Source organism: Impatiens glandulifera, chromosome 2 (genome assembly GCF_907164915.1).
Source record: "Impatiens glandulifera chromosome 2, dImpGla2.1, whole genome shotgun sequence".
Lineage (NCBI taxonomy): Eukaryota > Viridiplantae > Streptophyta > Magnoliopsida > Ericales > Balsaminaceae > Impatiens > Impatiens glandulifera.
This window is the reverse complement of record NC_061863.1, coordinates 55,813,739-55,839,634: the sequence shown is the minus strand read 5'-3', so window position 1 is coordinate 55,839,634 and position 25,896 is coordinate 55,813,739. Positions and strand designations below refer to the sequence as shown.

The 25,896-nt window shown below is 32.0% G+C and overlaps 5 protein-coding genes and 1 non-coding gene across 7 annotated transcripts; 3 read left to right on the top strand and 3 right to left on the bottom strand.

Moving 5' to 3' along the window:
* Positions 1-2,766: 2,766 nt before the first annotated feature.
* LOC124927046 (probable alkaline/neutral invertase D) lies at positions 2,767-6,845 on the top strand. 2 transcript variants are annotated; one of them, XM_047467387.1, is made up of 5 exons: positions 2,767-2,915; positions 3,559-3,950; positions 4,038-4,469; positions 5,327-5,885; positions 6,333-6,845. In XM_047467387.1, exons 2-5 carry the CDS (start codon positions 3,579-3,581, stop codon positions 6,626-6,628), a joined length of 1,659 nt encoding a protein of 552 aa, XP_047323343.1. In that variant the 5' UTR covers positions 2,767-2,915; positions 3,559-3,578; the 3' UTR covers positions 6,629-6,845. The 2 variants fall into 2 exon arrangements, with proteins under 2 accessions (XP_047323343.1, XP_047323342.1); XM_047467386.1 differs by having other exon boundaries at positions 2,771-2,915; positions 3,553-3,950.
* Positions 6,846-8,178: 1,333 nt separating this feature from the next.
* On the top strand, positions 8,179-8,251 carry TRNAR-CCG. The gene has a single exon. It is a non-coding gene; the product is annotated as a tRNA-Arg (tRNA).
* Positions 8,252-8,407: 156 nt separating this feature from the next.
* Positions 8,408-9,386, top strand: LOC124923779 (transcription factor TCP23-like). Its single transcript, XM_047463751.1, has one exon. It carries the CDS (start codon positions 8,462-8,464, stop codon positions 9,212-9,214), a length of 753 nt encoding a protein of 250 aa, XP_047319707.1. The 5' UTR covers positions 8,408-8,461; the 3' UTR covers positions 9,215-9,386.
* LOC124923781 (7-deoxyloganetin glucosyltransferase-like) lies at positions 9,334-10,960 on the bottom strand. The gene is made up of 3 exons (XM_047463752.1): positions 10,450-10,960; positions 10,054-10,363; positions 9,334-9,975 (listed from the first exon to the last, which is right to left on the bottom strand). The coding sequence occupies exons 1-3, from the start codon at positions 10,943-10,945 to the stop codon at positions 9,354-9,356; spliced, it is 1,428 nt and encodes a 475-aa protein (XP_047319708.1). The 5' UTR covers positions 10,946-10,960; the 3' UTR covers positions 9,334-9,353.
* A 3,324-nt stretch (positions 10,961-14,284) lies between these two features.
* Positions 14,285-16,167, bottom strand: LOC124927574 (7-deoxyloganetin glucosyltransferase-like). Its single transcript, XM_047468017.1, has 3 exons — positions 15,654-16,167; positions 15,045-15,354; positions 14,285-14,967 (listed from the first exon to the last, which is right to left on the bottom strand). The coding sequence occupies exons 1-3, from the start codon at positions 16,147-16,149 to the stop codon at positions 14,346-14,348; spliced, it is 1,428 nt and encodes a 475-aa protein (XP_047323973.1). The 5' UTR covers positions 16,150-16,167; the 3' UTR covers positions 14,285-14,345.
* A 7,738-nt stretch (positions 16,168-23,905) lies between these two features.
* Positions 23,906-25,505, bottom strand: LOC124924986 (7-deoxyloganetin glucosyltransferase-like). The gene is made up of 3 exons (XM_047464966.1): positions 25,000-25,505; positions 24,604-24,913; positions 23,906-24,527 (listed from the first exon to the last, which is right to left on the bottom strand). Exons 1-3 carry the CDS (start codon positions 25,493-25,495, stop codon positions 23,906-23,908), a joined length of 1,428 nt encoding a protein of 475 aa, XP_047320922.1. The 5' UTR covers positions 25,496-25,505.
* Between the last annotated feature and the right edge of the window lie 391 nt (positions 25,506-25,896).

Genomic DNA, 25,896 nt, shown 5'->3' with positions numbered 1-25,896 from the left:
AGCCTTCTGAAATGGTAACTCAATATTTAATTCCACCATCACTACTCATGCAACCATTAACCATATTTTAAATATTATATATTTATATAATATATATATATATATATAATGATATTTAATTTTGAAAGTTTCCGAATTGCCGGGTCGAAAGTTGTGGTTAATTTAGATATATATGTGAGAGTAAATAGATATTTGGATCGGATTCTGGGTTGACCCGCCCATAAACTTAAAACGATTAAAAATAAAATTAAAAATGCTATAGATATTTTCCGAACTCACAACCTAACAAAACAAGTACAACTCTTTAACCAGCTAGGCTAATAATATTTTATATTTTAAATTCAACACTAAATTTGATGAACGCGAGACATTTTTAACTAACTAATATATATATATATATATATATAATGATGCTTAATTTTGAAAATGTCCGGATTGCCGGGTCGAAAGCTGTGGTTAATACCTGCTCATAAACTTAAAACGGTTAAAAATAAAATTAAAAATGCTAAAGGTATGTTTCGAACTCGCAACGTAACAAATATGTACAACTCTTTAACCAGCTAGACTAATAACATTTTATATTTTAAATTCAACACTAAACTTGATGAACGCGACACATTTTTAACTAACTAATCTATATATATATAATGATGCTTAATTTTGAAAATGTCCGGATTGCCGGGTCGAGAGCTGTGGTTAATTTGGATATATACGTGAGAGTAAATTGATATTTGGGTCGGATTCTGGGTTGACCCCGCCCATAAACTTAAAACGATTAAAAATAAAATTAAAAATACTATAGGTATGTTTTAACTCACAGCCTAATAAAATAATTATAACTTTTTAACCAATATATTATTTTTCGTGTTAATCGCACGAGAATCTTCTTAATTTCAATAAGTTCAGCTATATTTTGAACCGACCATTTTTTTTTGTTTTTTTCATATTAGCATTTACTTCTTTCTTCTTCTTTTTAATATATTTGTTTAAAGCATTACAAGTAAGGTTGAAATTATTTGTCAAAATTAATTTGAAAAACAGTCTATATATAAAAAGAGTCACTAATTATTTTCTCTTAATTTTCTTTTCAATAAATAATTTTTTTTCTTGTAAGACAACAAATTATGCTAAATGAAGGGTATTTAATATAATTTTTTTGTTCACTTTTAAAGAAAAAAAATCATACTTTATTTTTATGTTAAAATTTCTTATTTATTTTAGTTTAATACAAGATTTTGCTCAATATTAAAACTTAAAAAATATAGCTTGTGATGTAGCAATAAATTCAGTTTATGATTAATTTGAAATTTAATTATATTATTTTATCAAATGAGATTTTAATATTGTGAGTTTATTTATTATCACATTTTATGATATAAATTATGGTTCAAAATAATTTATATTTTTTCATTTCTTCAAAATTACATTTAATTAAATAATAATATATTTATATTAAATAAACAAAAAAATGGTAATCCATAAACAAAATTATAATTATATATACCATTAAAAAACATTTTTTATATTAAAAAAATCACACTTTAATGTATATTATGCCAAAAATAAATTATTTTCTAAAACTAATTAGATATTTTTTCATTAATCCCAATTTTAACACTTCAAGTATGAAATTAGACTTGACAATATTGGTTAAATTACAAATACAACTTCAATTAAATCACACATTCAAACAAAACTTGTAAAAAAATATAAAATATTTTAAACCGGGAAATGAAACCTACATATAAAATAATATAGATATTCGATATCACAATGTGAGCATCAACCCAAATATGTCAATATCGATGTTCTTCCCTATTTCATATTTGGTTTTATCTGTATATGAAACCAAAGACAATATCCCAAAAAAGAGATGTAGTTTTAATATTCAAGAATTCAAACTCATCACCAATATCAACTAAATCTTTCATTATCAGTGTTAAAACAAATTTTAAAATAAGTAACTTTAATTGTTACACTGTATATATATAAACTCTAAATGAACATTGCAACAAAACCATCAAGATAAAACTTTTAAAACAATATATAAAATTTGAATAACAAATAAGGAATGATTTTCTAACTAAAATAAAACCAAATTAAATCTAAAAAAATGGAATGAAGAGCAAATAAAAAAAATCTCATACCAATTATTAAATCACTTCAAAAGATTTTTATAAATTAAATTTAAGAATATCTTTAGTAGGTGGTATTATGTAATTATTATTATAATTACTTTTAAAAATTATTAAAGTAATTTTTTTATTTACGTTTAATACAAAAATGTGCTTAAACTAAATATTTTAAAAAAAATAAAAAGTAGACAGATAAAGTAAAAATTATATAAAAAAGTGATTTCTTTATATAGATAATGATAAAATTTTGTTAAATAAATCTTTTATTTTAATTTTCATACAAAAGCTAATTAATTCATTAAAAAGTGATTCTTTAACCAAAAAAAAGAAAAAAAAGAAAAGAAAAAAGAATTATCCAAATTTAAAAATAGATAATGATAGTCCAATCTTACATTGAATAAAAATCAATATAATAAAATTTTTCATTACAATTAACATTTTAAAAATGAAAAATTTATTTTAAATAAAATTACAATTTTATTTACCTTTATAGAACCGGCTTACATTTTACCGTGATGGTGAGAACTCAAAGAAGACTACTTGAAGCCTGAAGGCGGTCTTTTCAACAACCCACTTTTCTCTCTCTAAAAAGTCTCCGTCTCTTTCTCTCTCCTATATATATACAAGCTTCAGCTAACATGTATTCTTTTCTTCCTTTCTTCCATTATCCGAGAATTCTCTCATTCTCCATTTTCCGGCGAAATCTCCCGTTGAATCGCCGTCCTTCCGATCTTCATCTCGCCGGAGATCATTCTCCTTCCCCTATTTAAGCTCTCCGAGGTCTATTCTTAATCACACTTCTCTAATCTCTATTTCCTTCTCTGTTCAATTCGATTTCTTTCAATTTCTTTCAATTTCCGGCAACGGACTTCTAGATCTGGCTTTTCTACGTCTTGTCACACTGTATTATGCTACATTCTCTTGTTTATCGATCTTCCATTATACATATTTGGTTTCCGATACGCTTCTTATGAGATCGTGATCGTTGGTTTAGAAGATAGATAAATCATTCTTCCTTCTTTTAGGTCGCGTTAATGTTGTGTATTGAAGCTTACTTAACACACATGCATGAGAAATGGAAAAAAATTTATCTGTTTTCGGCGGAATGAGTACTTTTCAATAAATTTGAACTAATCAGTTATTAGACCTAGAATGAGATGAATAATTAATGTAAATGAACTGTTCATTACCAAATAGGGAAGTGAGCTTCAATAAGAATTCAAACCTATTTATGTGATTTTGTTGCAGGACCCACAATCTGTTGTGAGTTATATAATGTTCATGTCTTATAAGTGAAGTAAAATTAATATATTTATGTATTGGCTAATCTTTCAGGTTTTCTGTATAATTTATCTTGTTGCTTTGCTTTAAAGGTCTGTTATTTCTTCACCTGCTTATATTGTTTGAGTCTTTTTAGACACAGGATATTGTGGCTGTGGGAAGATGGAGTATGGAATGAGAAAAGTTGCTTCTTATTGCTCAATTCCTGAAATGGATGATCTTGATATCTCGAAGCTTCTTGATAAACCGAGGCTAAACATTGAGAGGCAGAGATCTTTTGATGAAAGGTCTTTGAGTGAGTTATCAATTGGTTTGTCTAGAACACTTGATAACCACGAGACTGCTTGTTCACCTGGAGGAAGATCGGGATTTGATACCCCTGCTTCGTCGGCTCGTAACTCTTTTGATCCACATCCTATGGTTGCTGAAGCTTGGGATGCCCTTCGACGATCTATGGTACATTTCCGTGGCCAACCTGTCGGTACCATTGCTGCTTATGATCATGCATCGGAGGAGGTCCTTAACTATGATCAGGTAAATTTAATTTTCTTTTTTTGAATCTGGATCGATTTTTCAGATAAAAAATTTATGCAACCTTAATTTTTGGGTACTTTGGTGCAGGTTTTTGTCCGAGATTTTGTTCCCAGTGCTCTGGCTTTTCTGATGAATGGTGAACCTGACATAGTGAAGAACTTCTTATTAAAGACTCTTCAGCTCCAAGGATGGGAGAAGAGAGTAGACAGATTTAAACTTGGCGAGGGGGTAATGCCAGCTAGTTTCAAAGTACTTCATGACCCTGTTCGTAAAACAGATACCATAATGGCAGATTTTGGTGAAAGTGCAATTGGAAGAGTTGCTCCCGTTGACTCTGGATTTTGGTGGATTATCCTGCTTCGTGCATACACTAAGTCAACAGGAGATTTAACTTTATCAGAAACAGCTGAATGTCAAAAGGGAATGAGGCTCATATTGACTTTGTGCTTGTCAGAGGGTTTTGATACATTTCCAACTCTGCTTTGTGCTGATGGGTGCAGCATGATTGATCGAAGGATGGTAAGATATCTTGTGAAACAGTCATGCATGCACACTATATACTACACTTCAAAGTTATTTTTTGAAACAGTATATTGAATCTAAATTAGAAATGATATGCTCCGGCTATCTCATGTTTTGACATAGATTCTGTATATTTTTAATGGATCAAACCGATACCTTTGTTCACACAGCTTCATCATCATTACCTTCCAACTTATCTCACTCACTTTTTGTGTAAAACAAGTCTGATTCTATTTAATCATTTACCATCCCAAGGTCTCGTTGTGTTTCAACCAATGTTAATCTCTCAACCACGTAGACATGGTCCTCTTGTATATGTTAGAAATGCGCAAAATTGAAACAAACAAAACCAAGGACTATTAACACTTGCATCTTGAAAATATATGTCCTCTCCTATCTATTTACTGATTTAAATCATTGTCTAATCTAACAGGAATCATAACCTAGTAATACACCAATAAAGGAATATAATCCTAGTTCTAAATCTGATTATTCAAAGGGCTAAGATCATCCCAAAGGAACTTCCTTTTTCTTCTCTTTGTTTCATTTTAACACTAGAATATATAACACAACAATCTTCCCATTGTGTGAACGCTTGCCTTTATTATACTTATTTAGGTATTTACTATTTATGCTGGATACATGATTTGTACTCTTCTATTTGGACTTTAGCTGCCTGAAATGTATACGACTCCTTTTGACGGCTTCTCAATGATTATTTTGATCATAATTTGGACTTTGTTCCAAACTATAACTGTTCTTTGTTAGCTGCAGTTACTTGTTTTCTTTTCCCTGTTAAGATTTGTACCAAACTTTGTCGTTTGTGATTAATGATTCAACATTCTTATCTTCAGGGTGTTTATGGTTATCCCATTGAAATTCAAGCACTTTTCTTCATGGCATTGCGTTCAGCGCTGCAAATGATGAAGCATGACGCTGAAGGGAAAGACTTTGTTGAGAGAATAGTGAAGCGCCTGCATGCCTTGAGCTATCATATGAGAGGCTATTTCTGGATTGATTTTCAACAATTGAATGACATATACCGCTACAAAACAGAGGAGTATTCGCACACAGCAGTAAATAAATTTAATGTTATTCCAGATTCAATCCCGGATTGGGTTTTCGATTTCATGCCAATGCGCGGTGGTTATTTTATTGGTAACGTCAGTCCTGCTAGGATGGATTTTAGGTGGTTCGCTTTAGGAAATTGCATTGCTATTTTGTCCTCGTTGGCAACTCCTGAACAATCGGCTGCAATTATGGATCTCATTGAAGAACGATGGGAGGAGCTTGTTGGAGAGATGCCTCTGAAGATATGCTATCCTGCAATTGAAAGCCATGAATGGCGAATTGTAACAGGCTGTGATCCCAAGAATACCCGATGGAGCTACCATAATGGAGGATCATGGCCAGGTTTTGTCTTGATTCACTCTGTTTAGTGTTTATGCTATACTCTTGTATTGTTTTATTCATTCTGTTTTAGATTTTGTGATTAAAAGCTTTTAAATGAGTCTTATTTTAAAACATAGTTTAGGTAAATACTGAATATTGACCAAATTACATCCTATCCAAAATAGGAACTCAAGGAGTTCCATTGGTGGACATAAAAAGGTATAAATGGGAAATACAAGAAAATTGTGCATGAAGTGGAAATAATATGATATTTTCTTGTGTATATTTTCAAATAACCCAGTTTGATGGAGGCTATAAATAGGTTATTTAAGGAAAAAAACACTAGAGGGTATAAATATGTTAGTTTAAAAAAAACAGATTTTGATAGTATCCTCTGTTATCTTTCCTAAAGCATTGATTCTATGGTTTGTTATATAATGGCTGAATTAAAACTGTACTTGAATTCAGTTCTTCTATGGTTGGTAACGGCTGCCTGCATAAAAACGGGGCGACCACAAATAGCGAGGAAGGCAATTGATCTTGCTGAGAGCCGACTATTGAAGGACAGCTGGCCTGAATATTACGATGGGAAACAGGGAAGATATATTGGGAAACAGGCTAGGAAATATCAGACATGGTCAATTGCTGGATATTTGGTGGCTAAGATGATGTTAGAAGATCCATCACATTTGGGCATGATCTCTCTTGAAGAAGATAAGCAAATGAAGCCTGTCATCAAGAGATCTGCTTCATGGACTTGTTGAGTCAATAAAGAAGTCTTTTTTTATCTTTAACATCTCTAGGCCACCCCACAAATCACTAGGAAGGAAGAATGAATGCAGGTGAGTAATCATCGCCTACTTCAGTTTGATCCGAACTATGTTTTTTCTCATTTGTTTTTTTTCTTTGTATTATATCTTCTCTGGAACTTAGTTTATTTTCTGTAATGATGGTTACATTTTGATATGTTCCTTTTGAAGTCACATCTGGTTTTCTAGACAGTTATTTAGGCCAATTGGATTACATGTCTATTTATGGTTTGAAGATAAATGAGCCCTTTTGGTTTCACAATGTTGATTTGTGATTAAGCTCAGATTTTGTATCACATCCAGTCTAGAATTCAGACTAGGCTTTTTGGTTACTGTTTTTTTCTTATAGAAAATTGTAGTTGCATTTCAATTTTTTTTGAATGGTCGACTCGAACCCATGACATTATGGACATGAATTCTTGTGTTCTATTCCGGACCTAAAGGAATCTTTATATTTTTGGGATAGAGATTTATTTGCATTTGGTTAAAGAAATGTAGTTGAAAGTCTTTGTATTAAAAGTGAGATATGTCCATGCCTCAGTAATGCACAACTTTGTCATTTTTGTTAACAGCAAAGGACATTAATGTTGAATTTGGACATTAGTAAAGTTGTCTTATGTGGGGCTTGGTCGGTTTGAGAGGTGATTCTGTCAATTTTAGAAAGAAATCCTATATTCAATATTATGTTTTTTTCTTTAACTAATTTTCTATTGTTATCCTTACATTTTTCTCTTTAATAATTATGTCAAAATATTTTTTATCTTTCAAAATTCTAAAAAAGTCCAAGAGTTTTTTTATAATTAAAACAAAACTCAAATAGTTTTTCATTTTTTTTAGAAATTCATTATTATCAAGTCTTGTTTTAAAAAAAAATCAATTTGTTCTTCCACATCTTTCACTGAAAATGAGTTTATCATTATGTAATATTCTACTTTGGAGAATCACTATTAATAATATTATATATTTATTTATGTTTATTAATATTTATAAAAAAATTATGGTATATCTCCGATAATTCGGATAGAAAATTATGGGACAGAATATGTTCCTAATTCCAAACTTAAGTATTAATCAGTATCATTATATTCCAAACATAATAGTATATAATCATTTATATAAACAAACAATATAACAGGGATACTTATATATTTTTGTGAAGCATCAAATTTTTTTTTGAAATGGGTCAGCCTTAAATTACGCAAACAATAACTTAAAATGAGAACTTTCTACTTGAATATCTTTACCAAATAATTCCAACAAGAATTGTAGACACATATCAAAATAAATATGAAGTAAAAGTAAGTTTTCCTTTTTCACTTTATATCAACTTTTTAATTTTTTAATTTAAATTGTATTGAATAAATAGACTATTAGTGACTTGTTAAACGTCATTATTGTCGTCACTGTCAACTATAGGCTCAATCATGAATGAAGATCAAAAAGTGAAGAGAAAGAAAAAGTATAAAAATAAAACTATTTAATTGTATGTTTAAACGTAAAATATAGATCGCGTGGCCTAATGGATAAGGCGCTCGCCTCCGGAGCGGGAGATTGTGGGTTCGAGTCCCATCGTGATCGTTTTTTTTTTTAAGTTTAAAACTGAGTGACATTCGAATGACGTCACGCGACCACATTTTCTCTCTCTAGAAAAATGCGTTGACTTTCCAAAGTGACAGCAGTCAACCACTAAATAAAGCCCACACACCTCATATCGCATCATCCTCTCAATTCAAATCAAAATCCCCTTTTAATTCATTTCATCATCTCCTCCAAATTCAATTCAAATCAATGGATCCAAGATCCGACGACGCCGTTTCTGGATCCGAACCAATCAAGAGACCTTCCAAGGACCGTCACACAAAGGTCGACGGTCGCGGCCGTCGAATCCGGATGCCCGCCTTATGCGCCGCCCGGGTTTTCCAGCTAACCCGTGAATTAGGTCACAAATCAGAAGGAGAAACCATCGAGTGGCTCCTTCAACAAGCTGAGCCGTCTATCATAGCCGCCACAGGAACCGGCACCATACCCGCTAATTTCTCCACCCTTAATCTTCCCCTGCGCAGCGCCGGGTCTAAATCAGCCCCGCTATTCATCCACGGAGGCGGTGGTTACGGCGATGATTACACGTCCAAACGGTATCGAGAGCAAGATCCGGAACCGAAAGCGGGTACTGCGGTACAGATTCCGGGGTTTATGGCGGCGCCGGCGGTTTGGGCAGGGAACGGGAGAAACGCGTTTTTGATGCTTTCGATGAATGCGGGTGGGGCAGGGATGGGTATGGGGATGGGAGCGGATGATGAACATGAGATGTGGATGCAGCAGCAGCAGGGGCAGAGAATTGGGTTTGGACCGGTTCAGATGGTGGGTCATCATCCGGTTCAGCAGCTACCCGGAGGAGGAAGAGGAGATGATGAAGAAGAAGATTCGAGAATAGATTTGAATTTAAGGCAAAATCAATCTCATTTTCACTATCAAAATCAAACTCATCTTCATCATCAACAACCCAATGATGATCGAAGCCCTACTACGGATTCCCAATGATTTTCTTTTACTAGTGTTTTCATATTACATTTATGAGAGATTTTGTTTTGCATTCATTCTGTTTTATTGTAAGTATATCTATTAAGGGTAATCATTCAATTTGGGCTCTTTTTGTATTTAAATGTTTCAAATGTAATAACTAGACATTGGTCAATAAGACACTAATCAACTTGTCCAAATTAATGGAGGATGAACCATCTTTAGCTGTGGCCACATATGCCAGCCTCTTCCACTCCATAGCCTTGTCCCTCATCTTCTTCCCCTTCTCCCCTTCCATTAAATCATTCACAAGCTTCTCTACTTCAACTCTCTTCACATCATTATCAATCTGTAGAGCCACCTTCCACTCCTCACAAGCATGTCTACAATTCGTCTGTTGATCGGAGAAGAAAGGCCAACAAATCATCGGCACACCCGTCGACAGGCTCTCGATCGTCGAATTCCATCCGCTGTGGGTTAGGAATCCTCCCACCGCAGGGTGGTTGAGGACTTGTTCTTGGTCGCACCAGCTTGCGATCAAACATCTCCCTTTAGTTTCTTCGAAGAACTCGGGTGGTAGAACTGCAGACTCGCCCATGACCAGATCAGGTCTGATGATCCACATGAAGTGTTTGTTGCTGTTGGCTAGACCCCACGCGAATTCGATCAGTTGTTGTGGAGTCACCAGGGTGATGCTACCGAAGTTGACATATACGACGGTGTTGTCTCCCATCGTGTCCAGCCACTCCAGACATTCCGTCGCCTCCGGCCAGAGGTTATACCTGTTGTTGTTGTTTTGTTGTTAAAGATAATGATCAATTATTAAATTTATAAAAAACAATCATTAACATTAACCATACCCGATGGAGTCTAGGTTATGCAGCGAGATTTGGTTGAGGAGTAACTGAAGAGGACCCACGGCGAAAACTTTTGGTAGTTTGGCGGAGAGGTGGTTTAGAATCTTAGGCTCGAGGGCTTCGTAGGTTTCGATTCCTAGCGCCGAGGCTCGGGGGACTACTTCGGCTGCTTCCATGGATAAGTTGAAGATTTGGTGGTCCGGGTCGGTGGTTTGGAAGAACGATGGTAGGTCCCGCAGACAAAGGTTGTCGAATTCGGCCGGTAGCCAATCCAGTTTAGTGTCTAAATACTCTTCCGTCAGCTCACTCATGTCTGCATAAAAGTTCATTTTAATACAAATCGTCGCTATTAACTTCTTTTATAATAGTGTGGTAATTAGGTGTTTGATATGTTTATACCTTTAAGTGGGGTAAGTCCCCTTTCCTTGAGGACACTATATTGGTCCCATCCAAAGAAACCACAAGCCCCAAAACTGGAGTATAGAACCACGGGTATCCCTAGCTCTTGTGCAGCGTCAACCGTGAACGGCATAAAGATGTCGGACAGGATGGAAGTCACCGGAGGACATGGAGAACCTCTTTGGTTGAGTCTGGACAAGAGCTCCCTGAATGGCGAAAGCATATTGGTGCGAATGGCCTTACAGATGGCTCCCGGGTCCTGTGTGGCGTCTTCATTAGAAGGTGGAATGCCATCCGGAATTGTCTCGAACCGAAAACCGGGAACCCCATCTAGGGCTTGGGGTCCTCGGGCCTTGAGGAAACGGTTGTGGTTGAACTCGGTGTTCACGAAGGTGATGTAGAAGCCCTTGTGGTGTAGGAGCTTAGCCATCTTCAACATGGCCTTAATGTGGCCTTGAGCTGGGCATGCTATCACAACTGCATGAGCAATCTCCATTTCTCACTTTGGATTTTAGTTGTTGTTTGTGTAACATTTGTTTGCCCTATTGATATATATATAGGAGTTTGGTCTTTATCCTTACTTTCAATTTTAGAGTTTGTTAATGTTTTTAGGTTTCATTTGAAAAAAAGGAAAGACAAAAGATTTTAAAGTATTTTAATATAAAAAATACACATTTTAAACACTTCTTTAAGTGAAAATTGAATATAAAATATATTATAAAATAAAATTATCAACTATATAATTTTCTTCTTGTTTGACTAGAAATGTTCAAAATTTCAACACATAATATAAAAAATAATATCTCAAAAGAATTTGTTGACTGCAATGTTATTTGCTTATTTATCTATTATCTTATGAAGACTAGTATAATATAAAACTGTGACTTATCTCTCATCGATTTTGCATTTGCTAAAATAAAATAAAATTCAAGGTCATCAAAATGACCTGTTTTCTTTTCTAAAAATGAAATTAAGATGAGATGTTGATTTGTCATTCTAGGCTGAACACATGTGGTTTTCACACAATTATTAATCTGGCGCAAAAAATTGCACCAAGAAATTAAAGGGAGAATTATTATTATTTATTTATTTGAAATAATATTTTGTAATAGATATATGTTTAAACATATAACTACAAAAATCATATTAATTGTAGAATATAATTCAAACAAAATAACAAAAATTAATGTGTGAGATAATTCTCCAAAAGGATAATGAGATCCTGATCTAATTTGTCGATTTTTCAAACCAAACCTCATATAAATGTAAAAAATGATGGTATTGTGAAAGATGTGTAACAAGTATTTGAGAAGATTTACAATTTTTCAACCAAATGAAAATAATAAGTATCTACATTTTCCAACAAGAACAAATAGTAAATAAGACTAATAAAGCTCTAATAAAGAAATAAATTGAAAGGAGAGAATGACAAATTAGAATAGTTCCATTAATGGATAATAGTGGATGTGGATGGGTATTTTCCTTATTTTTTTCAAACTAATCAATTTATATTTTAACATTATTCAACAGGAAAAATAAATTAGAATTTTCTATACACGGAAAATAGTGGATACATGACTTTACATTCTTCCACTTATGAACGGCTAGTGGGATCCATGTCATAAAATAAAATAAAATAAAAATTAAAAATTTAGAAACTAGTAACTTAGGTGATTTGAACACATGACTTTAATAGTGTAATTAGATTAGATTATTTTGTTAATCTAAGTAAAAAATATTATATGTTTTAAATATTACATACAAGTTAAATAAAAAATAAGAAAAAAAAACATTTAGCCCATCCCAAATTTGGGTGCCGGCCATAGTGGTTTCAATGGTAATTTCTCATCCAAAATAACATTAATATATCTATGAACTAATTTTGTCAATAAAAAATGTATTTTTTCTCACTTATTTCAAAAATATTATACTTAGAAATACCGTGTTAATATGCAGGATTGTGTTAAAAATATTTATTATAGATGAATATAAATGGTTTGAGCAACAAATGATCAGTAAATAAAATTAGGATTTTTTTTGGTTTTACTATTTTTCAAATTGTTTTCTTTAATTTTTCATCAATTTATTTTCATTATAGGTACAATATTAATAATTTGTGTTATTTTTTAATGAAATTTTTTTCAACTCGTGAATTAAATAAAGAGAAATGATTGAGGAAGAGAATTTGATGAAATGTGAAAGAGAATTGTAGAACAATATGATTGGTTGAAAAAACAAAACAATTTTTTTTTCACACTTTTTTTTTCAACCAATGAGCTAATGACACATCTTTTTCTCTCATTCATTCCTCAAATTCCATCCCACATCACTCCTCTTAAATCATCGAGTTTCTTGTTTAACATAGATGTCTTAAAGACATTTTCATTTTATTACACAAATTAAAAAAAAGTTATAATTTGCTTAAAATTGTAAATAAAATAGATAAAAACATAGATACATAAGCAAAAACATGAGAAGAGAAATGAGATTTAAAACAAAATTAAGAATTTAAAATAGAGATAATCACGACAAATAAACAAAATAATTTAATGGACCAAGAGATAAACAAAGTTCATCAACATAAGATACATGTAAATCACTTCATTTGTGACACAATTTCCATCCAAGAAATTGGAATCATTAAATACCAAAGTTACTTCTTCTGTTTTACATTTTTATTTTCTTATTTTGGGTCATGAGAATGATTGGTCCTAAGCGGTTGTTTAACTGACCTTATTGGCAATATTTAATATCCAAATTGATTGCGTTTTTCTTTGCAATTCTCTTAGTTAAATGTGTTTTTATAGAAAAAAAATAAAAAACAATAATTATGATTTGTTTTTTCTTCAACTACCTCTTTAATTTGTTCACATTTGTTTGCTGATTGTTGGACCTATGAAGGAGAGAGACAGTCTCATTTGAATTCTTTTTATCAGCTTGGAAAAATGCAGAACAATCATTTAATTTTTTTCTCTTCCTTTTCAACCATAAATAAGTTCTATATATATAGAGCCTTTCAAATACAGAATATTTGACTTTTAAATCCAATGAATTAAAATAAAATTATTCCTTAATGATATTTCATTGTCAATTGGTTGCAAATAAAACAAAATCAAGCCTCAAGTCAATCTTATTTTTGTCTCTGTCAATTATTTTCTTTTAACGTACGTGACATGAAGAAGCAAAAAAAAAAAAAAAAAAAACAAAAGGATGACTAATCAAATTCAAATTTACACCTCACAAAAAATTATATTTAATTGATCTAGTAACAACTCATCTAGTACTTGTGAATCACAAATACTCATATATTTTATAAAATATAATAATGAATAAAGTATAATAAAATAGATAACCTAAGATCAACAATATAATATAAACTAAATATCCATACAACTCGAAATAGATAACCTAAGTTAATTAACAACTATATAATATAAACTAAATATTCATATTAAGTTTATATTATGAATTATATATGTATAATGTGCAAGGCATAACTATATATATATATAGGATTGTTTGCTTCCAAAATAAAAAAAATATCCACATGAATAATTATTGATCAAATGTGCAATAATATTAGAGCAACATCATATTTAGTAATGTTTGAAATTTCAAACATAAAACAAATACCAGCCCTTAAGAACAAACATTCTAAAAGTCTTATTGCACAACTAATTATAAGCAAAGAGATATTTAAATGTATACTCATGAGCATTACACATATTACTCATTTTATTATTCTATATAAATTGGAACAGGTTTCACAAACCACAAATCACAAAACCAAACCACAAATCACAAAACCATAAACCACACATCACAGACCACAGACCACAAACCAAGAAACCTTATTAGTTGACAAAATAATTAAGATTTAAACAAAAGGTAATAGCCTAAACCTTGGCCAATAAGACACTAATCAACTTGTCCAAATTAATGGAGGATGAGCCATCTTGAGCTGCGGCCGCATCTGCCAGCTTCTTCCACACCGAAGCATTACCTCTCATCTCCTTCCCCTTCTCCCCCTCCATTAAATCATTCACAAGCTTCTCTACTTCAAATCTCTTCACATCATTATCAATCTGTAGAGCCACCTTCCACTCCTCACAAGCATGTCTACAATTATCCTGTTGATCGGCGAAGAAAGGCCAGCAAATCATCGGCACACCCGCAGACAGGCTCTCAATCGTCGAATTCCATCCGCTGTGGGTCAGGAATCCTCCAACCGCAGGATGGTTAAGGACCCGCTCTTGGTCGCACCAGCTCGTGATCAAACATCTCCCTTTAGTTTCTTCGAAGAACTCAGGAGGTAGAACCGCAGACTCGCCCATGACCAGATCAGGTCTGATTATCCACATGAAGTGTTTGTTGCTGTTGGCTAGACCCCACGCGAATTCGATCAGTTGTTGTGGAGTCACCAGGGTGATGCTACCGAAGTTGATATATACCACCGTGTTGTCTCCCATCGTGTCAAGCCACTCCAGGCATTCTGCTGCCTCAGGCCAGAGGTTATACCTGTTGTTGTCGGTTGTTGTTAAAGATAATGATTAATTAATAAGTTAATAAAAAACAATCATTAACATTAACTGTACCCGACGGAGTCTAGGTTATGCAACGAGATTTGGTTGAGGAGTAACTGAAGAGGACCCACAGCGAAAACTTTTGGGAATTTGGCAGAAAGATGATTTAGGATTTTAGGCTCGAGGGCTTCGTAGGTTTCAATGCCTAGCGCGGAGGCCCTAGGTACTGCTTCGGCTGCTTCCATGGATAAGTTGAACAATGGGTCGTCTGGGTCAGTGGTTTGGAAGAACGATGGTAGGTCACGCAGACAAAGGTTGCCGAATCCGGTCGGTAGCCAATCCAGTTTAGTGTCTAAATACTCTTCCGTCAGCTCACTCTTGTCTGCATAAAAGTTCATTTTACATATATACAACTTATTCAGACAATAGCGACGGATCTCTTTGCATGTCGCAAATACATTAATAAGTATATTTTGAAAACTAAACGAATAAGTTGTGTAAGGTATCACCAAATTTAAGCTGGAAAATGTTTGGCAAGACAGTTAGATTAATTGTCAGTCATCTGTCGAATGTTCGTCTATAAATATATCCTCACTAATGACCTCCATTGTTAAAGTTAACGACTTGAAAACAAACTGTCGCTATTACACTCCTAATATAAGCTGTATGACAAGTTTATACCTTTAAGTGGGGTAAGACTCCTTTCCTTGAGGACACGAAATTGATCCAATCCAAAGAAACCACACGCACCAAAACTAGAGTATAGAACCACGGGTATCCCTAGCTCTAGTGCAGCGTCAACTGTGAACGGCGTAGAGATGTCAGACAGGATGGAAGTCACCGGAGGACATGCAGACCCTCTTTGGTTGAGTCTGGACAAGAGCTCCCTGAATGGCGAAAGCATATTGGTGCGAATGGCTTGGCAGATGGCTCCCGGGTCCTGTGTGGCGTCCTCATTAGAAGGTGGAATGCCATCCGGAATTGTCTCAAACCGAAAACCGGGAACCCCATCTAGGGCTTGGGGTCCTCGGGCCTTGAGGAAACGGTTGTGGTTGAACTCGGTGTTCACGAAGGTGATGTAGAAGCCCTTGTGGTGTAGGAGCTTCGCCATCTTCAGCATGGCCTTAATGTGGCCTTGAGCTGGGCATGCTATCACAACTGCATGAGCAATCTCCATTTCTCACTTTGGATTTAATTAAGTTGGTTGTTTGTATAACATTTGATTTCCCTATTAATATATATAGGCGTTTGGTCTTAATTTGTCCTTGCTTTCAATTTTAGAATTTGTTGTTTTAGAGTAATTTGAATAAGAAGGAAAAATAGAGGATTTTAAAGTACTTTAATATAAATACATACACAAGATCAAAGTTTTTAATAAAAATTAAATATAAAATATATTAAAAAATAAAATTACCTACTTATATACTTTTCTTCTTGTTTGACCAGATTAATGTTCAAAATATTTTACACATATAATATAAAAAATAATATGTCAAAAAGAAAACAATTGATAATTGTTGTTTGTGACGTCATTGCTGATTTATTTTGATATATTTTTGTTGATAAACGGCAAAATTGTCATTTCATTTTAAAAAAAAAAACGGATATGAATTTTTGAATTATAAAGAAATAAAGAGTAATAAACCAATGAATACATACAAACTACAAAACACAAGTCCATTAACTCGCCGTATACAAACATAAATCGGTGACTTTTTCAAATATAATACCCCATTCTCGAAAAAGCATCCAATTCTCCGGAGTGATATATAGGAATTCGCCTCCATGTATGTATTAGAGTTTGACCATCATAGATGACATCGTTCCAAACTTGCACCTCGTTTTTCATAGTCCTTAAGAAGACTCTAACGTTTATTTCCATTCATGTTTGATACACAACCGCCCCGAAGTAACACTTCAAGACATTCACAAAAAACGTGTTTTCTTTAGCTTTTCCAATCATGAATTTCTTGATTTGATTTCAATGAAGGGGAAAATTCAGTAAGCCCATAGCATTAGTAAACCACCTCCATAATTTAGCCGTAAAATGGTCAATCACTAAACAAATGATCTATAAATTCTTCCTCCACTGAACATAAAATGCAGCATGTACTTGGGATCGTCATATAACTACTAATTTGGTCCCTTGTCGAGAGCCGATTACAAAAAGCAAGCCAGAGAATAATTTGATGACAAGAGATGATCTTAAAAGACCACACTAAGGCAACCCACTCCATAATCTGCCCCTCTCTCGAATAAATTCCCAAGCTAGATTTGAATTAATTTTTCACCTTTCTCAATGCATCCAATCCCATAAATCTGCAGTATTAATGGAATTGAGAATTTTTATACCTTTCGGAATTCGCCTCAGAAGCGTGTTTCATTCCCCGTCCCTTATAATGTCTCTAACCATGGCAACAAGACAGTCCCTCCTTATTCGAATACCTCCAAAATCTACTTTAAGAACAATAGGCTAATTTTCGAACCAAGGATCATGTCAAAACAGGGTTCCCCTACCATCTCCCATCTCCCAACCGAATCTTACACATCATCATAGCGTTGTCTTATTTCTTATCTGATGAAGACACGAAGACACTAATATAAAATTGTGACTTAACTTTGATTGATTTTTCATTTGCTAACAAATAAAGCTAAAGTTCATCAAAATTACATGTTTTCTTTGCTAAAAATGGAATTAAGATAAGATTTTATTCGTCTTTCCTACACTAAAGACATGTGGTTTAACACAACTATTAAAAACACTTGTGTTTCACTTGACAAAATTGCACCAAAGAAAGGATACTTATTATTTTCTCAATGGTTCATATTATAATATTATTTATGAAATTGATAGTCATTTAATTAAGCACAACAAAAAAATATAACAATTATGGAAATAAAGTCAAACAAAATAACAAAATCAATGTGTGCGAAGATCCTTCAACAAAAAAATAATAGACGTTTGAGATTTTGAAGGTTCTGTGAACCTCTCAAATCAAACTATCCACCATAAACTAATATGGATATGTCCCCATTGTTTGAGACCCGCAAATCTACCCGTCTCAATCCACATTTTTCAACACGCATGACACTTTTACAATGTAAAAAAAAAGAGGTTATCTACACCTCCTTAAAACACAAATGACATCGACGAACCAAGATAAGTCTTTTGTGTTAGATATAAGTGCTCAATGAACAACACTTTGACAACAAATTATGATAATTAAATATTATTATTTCAAATTAATAAATGCATCTTCTTTGTTTCATACTATTATTTTTAAGAAAAATCGTGAAAAACATTTTCTTAATATGAATTAATAAAAGTCTATGATATGTTACTAATATAAAAACATTTATGATATTGATCATAAAAATATGTTACTTAACGTTTATATCTAAATAATCCCTATCATAAGTATAATAAAATATGACATCATTAAACTGATAAAATTATTGTATATTACATTATTTGATAGAAAATAGGAGTTTGGTGTCATAAGTTATGTCGGGATTGATTTGAAAAAACATGAGTGAACTTAAAATTTAACAGGAGATAAATTTTTTATTTTTCAAGTCCAATCAAATGTTGCTACATCATTCCCAATATCATTCATTATACAAATTTCTGTTCTCTATCATTACTCTTTGTCTATTTGTTCATTGTTGTGCAAATAGACGAATCTAGAAATTAAAGCTTGGTAGGTTTGAAAAAAAGTTTGAGGTGGACTTGGAATTGTTTTATAAAATTATGAATGAAATGGTTAGAATAACTTAGGTTTTTGTCTATTTTTAAGAATAAAAGAAATAAATATTGAAATAAATAAATTTTTTTTTTTAGAAAATTAGGTGGTTATGTCACAATTTTAATGTATACAAAACAATCATTAACTTTTTTTAGGAATGAACTTAAACTCACTCCAACCCTAATGTACATCTTAACTTTGAAATAGATAGAAAATTCCATTTGCATTCTTCTTCCTCCGATCAACTTGGCAACATGCAGAACAATGAAGCAACAATATCTCATTTACTTATATTTTCTCTTCTTTTTCAACAAGAAATAAGTTGTATAGCCTTCAAATACATAATATTTGACTTTTAAATTTAATGAATTAAAATAAAATTATTCCTTAATGATATTTAATTGTCAATTGGTTGCAAATAAAACAAAATCAAGCCTCAACTCAATCATATTTATATCACTAGTAAAAAAATCACATTTACCGAGAATAATCGTCGAGAGAGAAATAATGCTTTCGGTGATATTAATATCACTGAGGGTCAGGGGGTGCTCTCGGTAAAAATAATGATTATAACTGAGAGAAAAAGTTTGTTCTCGGTATAAGAGTTATATTTTGCCCATAGTCGTCCAAACTGTTCATTTTTTCCTCTCTTACTCTCTCTCTTTTTTCTATTCATTTCTACCTCTCTACTATCTCTTTTTCTCTTCATTCTCCCAAGCTAAATTCCAAGCTCTTCATCAAAACCACTAAACCACGTAGATCCCAAGCTAAGCCGGATGTTCATTTAGCATTACGACAACGAGCATCAAAACCGCGTACGTAGACCCCAAATTGTTTCTCTGGCGGCTCTTCAATCTCACAAGATTTAGATATGAAAAAGTAGAAGAATTCAGATCCAGATCTGAAGAAGTAGAAGAATCTAGATCCAGATGGATGTTACAAGATACATACTGTAAAGGAGGAGGAGGCTGTGAAGGCGTGAAAGATCATATATATTGGTTAGTAATCTACTATTATTAATTAGTGTGAATGTTTAAGGTATATTAACCTAATTTGAACTTCATTTTGCAGATGAAGAAGCTGTGCGGCGTAGATCATGATGACTTGAAACATATTTTTATGTCTCCAAAACTATTCGTGAAGTGGTAAGAAGTATTTGTTAATTTATGACGTGGTTTTTCTTTGATTGAAATGAAATGTTAATAATAATATTGGTATTGTAGACATTGATTGATTTTAGGTTTATGTGATTTTGATCAGATTGGAGATTTAGAAGATTATAAAGTTCCAAATGATCTGAGGAAAATTAAGAATGGGCGGGCAAAGAAGAAATTGGCGGAAGAATGATCTGAGGGAAGGAGGGCAAAACCCAAATGAAGATTTCAGAATATTATTTTTTTAGAAAGGTTTATTATCTTCGAGAGCATTGACTCTACTCTCAGTAAAAAATATATATAATTATATACGAAAGCCACAATTGCTCTCGGTGAAACCTATTTTTCTTAACTGACAGCGCTATCACCGACACCGTCTAAGAGCATTTATCTCCCTCGACGAAAACAATCACCAATGACATTTTGGCTTTCTCCGAGGGTTTATGCCCTCGATAAAAATCCTTTTTCTACTAGTGTATCTCCCATTTTTGATTGTACTGTTGTTTGATTGCTACCATTCAGAAATTCTAAGGTTATTTGTTTTTTATCTTATAATCAAAGCTAAAGTTTGTCTAGTTTTGATTCTTGGCCCTCCTACTTTTTGGATTTCTTAATAAAATGATGTTAAACCATTTCTCCAAAAATATGATTAATTTGAATTTGATGGGTAGAAAGTTGTGGTTAATTTGGATATATATGTGAGAGTAAATGAATACTTGAGTCGGATCGTGGGTTGACCCACCCACAAACTCGGTTAAAAATAAAATAAAAATGCTATATTTATATAATATTGAGAAAAATTAGGATATAATAATAATGTTATATATATATATATATTATTATTTATTTAATACTAGAATGAAAGATATAATTATTTTTGTTATACTTTTTTTATGAGTATAAAAAATTTATATAGTATATATAGTTATTCAAAATGTAACGTAAATATAGTTATTCAAAATGTAACTTACAAAAATATATATACATACATAAAACTTTGAATTATTTCAACAATCATAAGTGGTCTAGCGGTTAAAATGTTAACATTTCATATTTAAGACTATGGTGAATCTCTCTAAAAGTAATTATTATATGAGGGAGTGCGGCCATTAGTAGATGAAGCGGAAACAAGAATGTATGCCGAAATGTATAATCAAATGTTGGGAATGGACACACCAGGATCTGTCCTCGAGAAATGGGACTGAAACCATTTCTGCATATCCTCCAAAGTGATAATCGAGCCATGTGGGCTAAGACACTCCCTTCTCCTGAGAACAAGGTAAATGAAGGTATTTTATACTATACCCCATGAATCGTGAACTGCATCAGCAAAGGCACCCGATCTCTATTTTATGAGCAGTTTCCTTCGGGCTTAGGAGTAGTAAAAGCATGCCTTAAGCAACTCGTGACCGTAGCATAGAGATAGTTTTGTAAATTTGAACTTAGATAAATATGGATCTACGTAGCAGAGCAAAATTTTCTACCCAAAAGCTTTTACCTTACTTGTTGTACTTAATTCACTTACGAAAATAGACAACTTGGATCAGGGCTTGATTATAGTTGGCTTGAATAATGCAAATTGAGATTCTCTGCTCCCAATTTTGCATGTTCTCCCGATTCTTTCTCACATGGGAGGGGCAAAAGAGAAAAAGTAAAAAAATTTCTTTTTATTTTCTATGGATGATTTTGCTTTTCCCTTATGTGAGGGAACATGGGACTAGAGAATCCTTGCTCCTTAAAGACCATAAAATTCTTCCATAAAGGATGAAAAAAAAGTCAAAAGGTATATACGAATGCTCAATGCTCAATGTATTAAGAGATTTTAATAATACAATTTTTTTTCTTTTTAGTATTAAAATTATTTAATATATATATAAATATAAAATCCATAAAATAAAATAAATATTAGTTATTTTAATTTATAATGTTCATATATATGTATATTTTTAAAAATATATAAATTATAATATTTTTAAAAAATATTCAAATTTTTTTAAAATTTATTTATTATTATAAATAAATAAAATAAGACATTATATAGTTGAAATAATATTTTAAAATTGATAAAAAAATTATTAATATGTATATATTTAATATATTATTAATTTAAAATATTAAATTAATTTTTTTTTTTTGTTAAAATTAAAATAAAAACGGTAAAATAAATTAATAAAATATTTAAATTAAAAAATTAAAAGTATATTTAATTAAATATGTTAAGTTTTAAATTTATGGAGAAATGTATTTGAGACTTATTTATTATTATAAAATAATAAATAAAAATACTTTAATAATTATTTTTTTATTATCATATATATATATATTTTATTTAATTATATGTATATATATATTAATTTTAAATGGTTTTTAATAATTTATTATTATAAAATAAATAAATTAGGACATTGTATAAATAATTCTTTTATTAACTCATATTTTTGATTGAATTATTATATTAAGTTAATTATTTTTTAATATTTATCTAATTATTTATTATAATAATATATTATTATAAAAAACAAATTAAGATACTATAATATCTAAAAGCACAAATTCCCCTTTTATACAATAATTCTTTTACCACATATTTTAATATTTTTTTTATATATGTATATATATTAATTTTAAATATTTTATATTGGTCTAATTATGTATTATATTAATTTATTTATTTTTAAATAATTAAATATATATATTTTTTTTGATAAATGTCAATTCTTACTAAATTTAATTATTATATAATTAAAATTATTATAAATATAAAAAAATATAAAAAACTTAAATAAATATGTTAGATGATTTTTTAATATTTTTATTTTTTAAATAAATATATAATAATAAAAAATATTAAATTTAATTAAATTTTAATTTAATTAATAATTTGATCCAAAATTCAATTTTTTTTTAAACTATGTTTCTTTTCACTTAATGACGTTATCAATTTATATAATTGATCGGTATACATTATATAATTGATCGGTATACATTATATCTTTCTTTTATATGTTTTCAAACTTTATATACATGGATTTAAAAATATAAGTCAATATTAAATTTGGATTGAATTTAGTTTTACAAATTTAAATAAATTCACAAATTTAAATAATATTATTTTTATTTAAAATATATATATAAATAATATTTGGTTTGTATATGTACAACACTCGTCAGCCCTCTATATTTCTTTTTCACTATCTCAAACTTCATCCCCTTATTTTTCAGTTAACTTTTTCAGACGTAAAACCACAAATATTATTGTTCATCCTAATTATTTTTTATATTTTATGGCAATAATGCATAAATTAATATGAACCATGATCTAAATTCAAGAAAAATATTGCTCTATAATTGAGAGTTGAGAACATATATATATATGAAACAAAAAAAATTAAAGTTAAGAGCCTGAACTTAATGTAAAAAAAAAATTATTCTACTAACCAGTAAATAAATAATACAATATTATTATTAATTTAAAATATTGAGATATATAAAGATTTAGTAAATAGTTTTTTTTTAAACTCAAGCTTAAACTTAGGACAAGACGTCTTATATAGATTAGTTTCCAATTTCTTTGTGGGAGCATTCAAACATATTATCTTTGACGTCACACATATGTTTTTCGCCTAATTTTTGTGTATGATCTTAACATTTTATTGAATGATGTTCTTGAGAGATGATTAGGGTTGAGAACACACCAGAGTTCGTTAGAGAAAACGGTGGTTTTGATTGGAAAGATGATCAAAGTCAGATTTGAAAAAAATGTCTGTTTGGAGAAGATCAGACAATAAAAATTATAAACAAAATTCGTGGATATGACATGTTAGGACAAATGTACAAAATTTTAACAGTGTTAAAAATTTAAGTTGAACTTTTATAAATTTTAATTTTTTTTTTTCAAGTTTATAAAATTTTACAACTTTAATAATAAATTTATATCTTAGTCCAACTTAATGCATAAAATTGAGACTTAACCCTTTATTATTCTATATAAATTGGAACAATGACATTTCACAAACCTCAAACACAAAGAAACCTAGACCTTGGCCAATAAGACACTAATCAACTTGTCCAAATTAATGGAGGATGAACCATCTTGAGATGTGGCAACATATGCCAGCCTCCTCCACTCCAAAGCCTTGTTCCTCATCTCCTTCCCTTTCTCCCCATCCATTAAATCATTCACAAGCTTCTCTACTTCAAATCTCTTCATATCATTATCAATCTGTAGAGCCACCTTCCACTCCTCACAAGCATGTCTACAATTATTCTGTTGATCGGCGAAGAAAGGCCAGCAAATCATCGACACACCCGCCGTCAGACTCTCGATCGTCGAATTCCATCCGCTGTGGGTCAGGAATCCTCCCACCGCAGGGTGGTTGAGGACCTGTTCTTGGTCACACCAGCTCGAGATCAAACATCTCTCTTTAGTTTCTTCGAAGAACTCAGGTGGTAGAACCGCAGACTCTCCCATGACCAGATCAGGTCTGATTATCCACATGAAGTGTTTGTTGCTGTTGGCTAGACCCCACGCGAATTCGATCAGTTGCTGTGGAGTCACCAGGGTGATGCTACCGAAGTTGATATATACCACCGTGTTGTCTCCCATCGTGTCCAGCCACTCCAGACATTCCGCTGCCTCAGGCCAGAGGTTATACCTGTTGTTGTTGTTGTTAAAGATAATGATCAATTATTAAGTTTATATAAAAAAACAATCATTAACATTAACTGTACCCGACGGAGTCTAGGTTATGCAACGAGATTTGGTTGAGGAGTAACTGAGGAGGACCCACGGCAAAAACTTTTGAGAATTTGGCGGAGAGGTGGTTGAGAATTTTAGGCTCGAGAGCTTCGTAGGTTTCGATGCCTAGCGCGGAGGCTCGGTGTACTGCTTCGGCTGCTTCCATGGCTAAGTTGAAGAATGGGTCGTCCGGGTCAGTGGTTTGGAAGAACGATGGTAGGTCCCGCAGACAAAGGTTGTCGAATTCGGCCGGTAGCCAATCCAGTTTAGTGTCTAAATACTCTTCCGTCAGCTCACTCATGTCTGCATAAAAGTTCATTTTAATACAAATCGTCGCTATTAACTTCTTTTATATTAGTGTGGTAATTAGGTGTTTGATATGTTTATACCTTTAAGTGGGGTAAGTCCCCTTTCCTTGAGGACACTATATTGATCGATTCCAAAGAAACCACAAGCCCCCAAACTAGAGTATAGAACCACGGGTATCCCTAGCTCTTGTGCAGCGTCAACTGTGAACGGCGTAGAGATGTCGGACAGGATGGATGTCACCGTAGGACATGGAGACCCTCTTTGGTTGAGTCTTGACAAGAGCTCCCTGAATGGAGAAAGCATATTGTTGCGAATGGCTTGGCAGATAGCTGTCGAGTCCTGTGTGGCGTCCTCATTAGAAGGTGGAATGCCATCAGGAATGGTCTCGAACCGAAAACCGGGAACCCCATCTAGGGCTTGGGGTCCTCGGGCCTTGAGGAAACGGTTGTGGTTGAACTCGGTGTTCACGAAGGTGATGTAGAAGCCTTTGTGGTGTAGGAGCTTCGCCATCTTCAACATGGCCTTAATGTGGCCTTGAGCTGGGCATGCTATCACAACTGCATGAGCAATCTCCATTTCTCACTTTGGATTTAATTAAGTTGGTTGTTTGTATAACATTTGATTGCCCTATTAATATATATAGGAGTTTGGTCTTTGTCCTTGCTTTCAATTTTAGAATTTCTTGTTTTAGGGTTCATTTGAAAAAGAAGGAAAAATAGAGGATTTTTAAAGTATTTTAATATTACACAAGATCAAAGTTTTTAATGAAAATTAAATATAAAATATATTAAAAAATAAAATTACCTAGTTATATACTTTTCTTCTTGTTTGACTATATCGAAATGCTCAAAAAAATTCACACATATAATATAAAAAATAATATCTCAAAAGAAAGACAATTGCTATTTGTTGTTTGTGACATCATTGCTGATTTATTTCTTATCTTATGAAGACGCTATTATAAAATTGTGACTTAT

What these genes read in the sequence shown, in the direction of transcription:
- LOC124927046 (XM_047467387.1), top strand. Translation starts at nt 3,579, where the DNA reads ATGGAGTATGGAATGAGAAAAGTTGCTTCTTATTGCTCAATTCCTGAA. An exon ending in GCATGATTGATCGAAGGATG is followed by an intron (nt 4,470 to 5,326) that starts GTAAGATATCTT and finishes TCTTATCTTCAG; the next exon opens with GGTGTTTATGGTTATCCCAT. An exon ending in TAATGGAGGATCATGGCCAG is followed by an intron (nt 5,886 to 6,332) that starts GTTTTGTCTTGA and finishes ACTTGAATTCAG; the next exon opens with TTCTTCTATGGTTGGTAACG.
- LOC124923781 (XM_047463752.1), bottom strand. Translation starts at nt 10,945, where the DNA reads ATGGAGATTGCTCATGCAGTTGTGATAGCATGCCCAGCTCAAGGCCAC. An exon ending in GGGACTTACCCCACTTAAAG is followed by an intron (nt 10,364 to 10,449) that starts GTATAAACATAT and finishes ACTTTTATGCAG; the next exon opens with ACATGAGTGAGCTGACGGAA. An exon ending in CATAACCTAGACTCCATCGG is followed by an intron (nt 9,976 to 10,053) that starts GTATGGTTAATG and finishes CAACAACAACAG; the next exon opens with GTATAACCTCTGGCCGGAGG.
- LOC124927574 (XM_047468017.1), bottom strand. Translation starts at nt 16,149, where the DNA reads ATGGAGATTGCTCATGCAGTTGTGATAGCATGCCCAGCTCAAGGCCAC. An exon ending in GAGTCTTACCCCACTTAAAG is followed by an intron (nt 15,355 to 15,653) that starts GTATAAACTTGT and finishes ACTTTTATGCAG; the next exon opens with ACAAGAGTGAGCTGACGGAA. An exon ending in CATAACCTAGACTCCGTCGG is followed by an intron (nt 14,968 to 15,044) that starts GTACAGTTAATG and finishes CGACAACAACAG; the next exon opens with GTATAACCTCTGGCCTGAGG.
- LOC124924986 (XM_047464966.1), bottom strand. Translation starts at nt 25,495, where the DNA reads ATGGAGATTGCTCATGCAGTTGTGATAGCATGCCCAGCTCAAGGCCAC. An exon ending in GGGACTTACCCCACTTAAAG is followed by an intron (nt 24,914 to 24,999) that starts GTATAAACATAT and finishes ACTTTTATGCAG; the next exon opens with ACATGAGTGAGCTGACGGAA. An exon ending in CATAACCTAGACTCCGTCGG is followed by an intron (nt 24,528 to 24,603) that starts GTACAGTTAATG and finishes CAACAACAACAG; the next exon opens with GTATAACCTCTGGCCTGAGG.
- LOC124923779 (XM_047463751.1), top strand. Translation starts at nt 8,462, where the DNA reads ATGGATCCAAGATCCGACGACGCCGTTTCTGGATCCGAACCAATCAAG.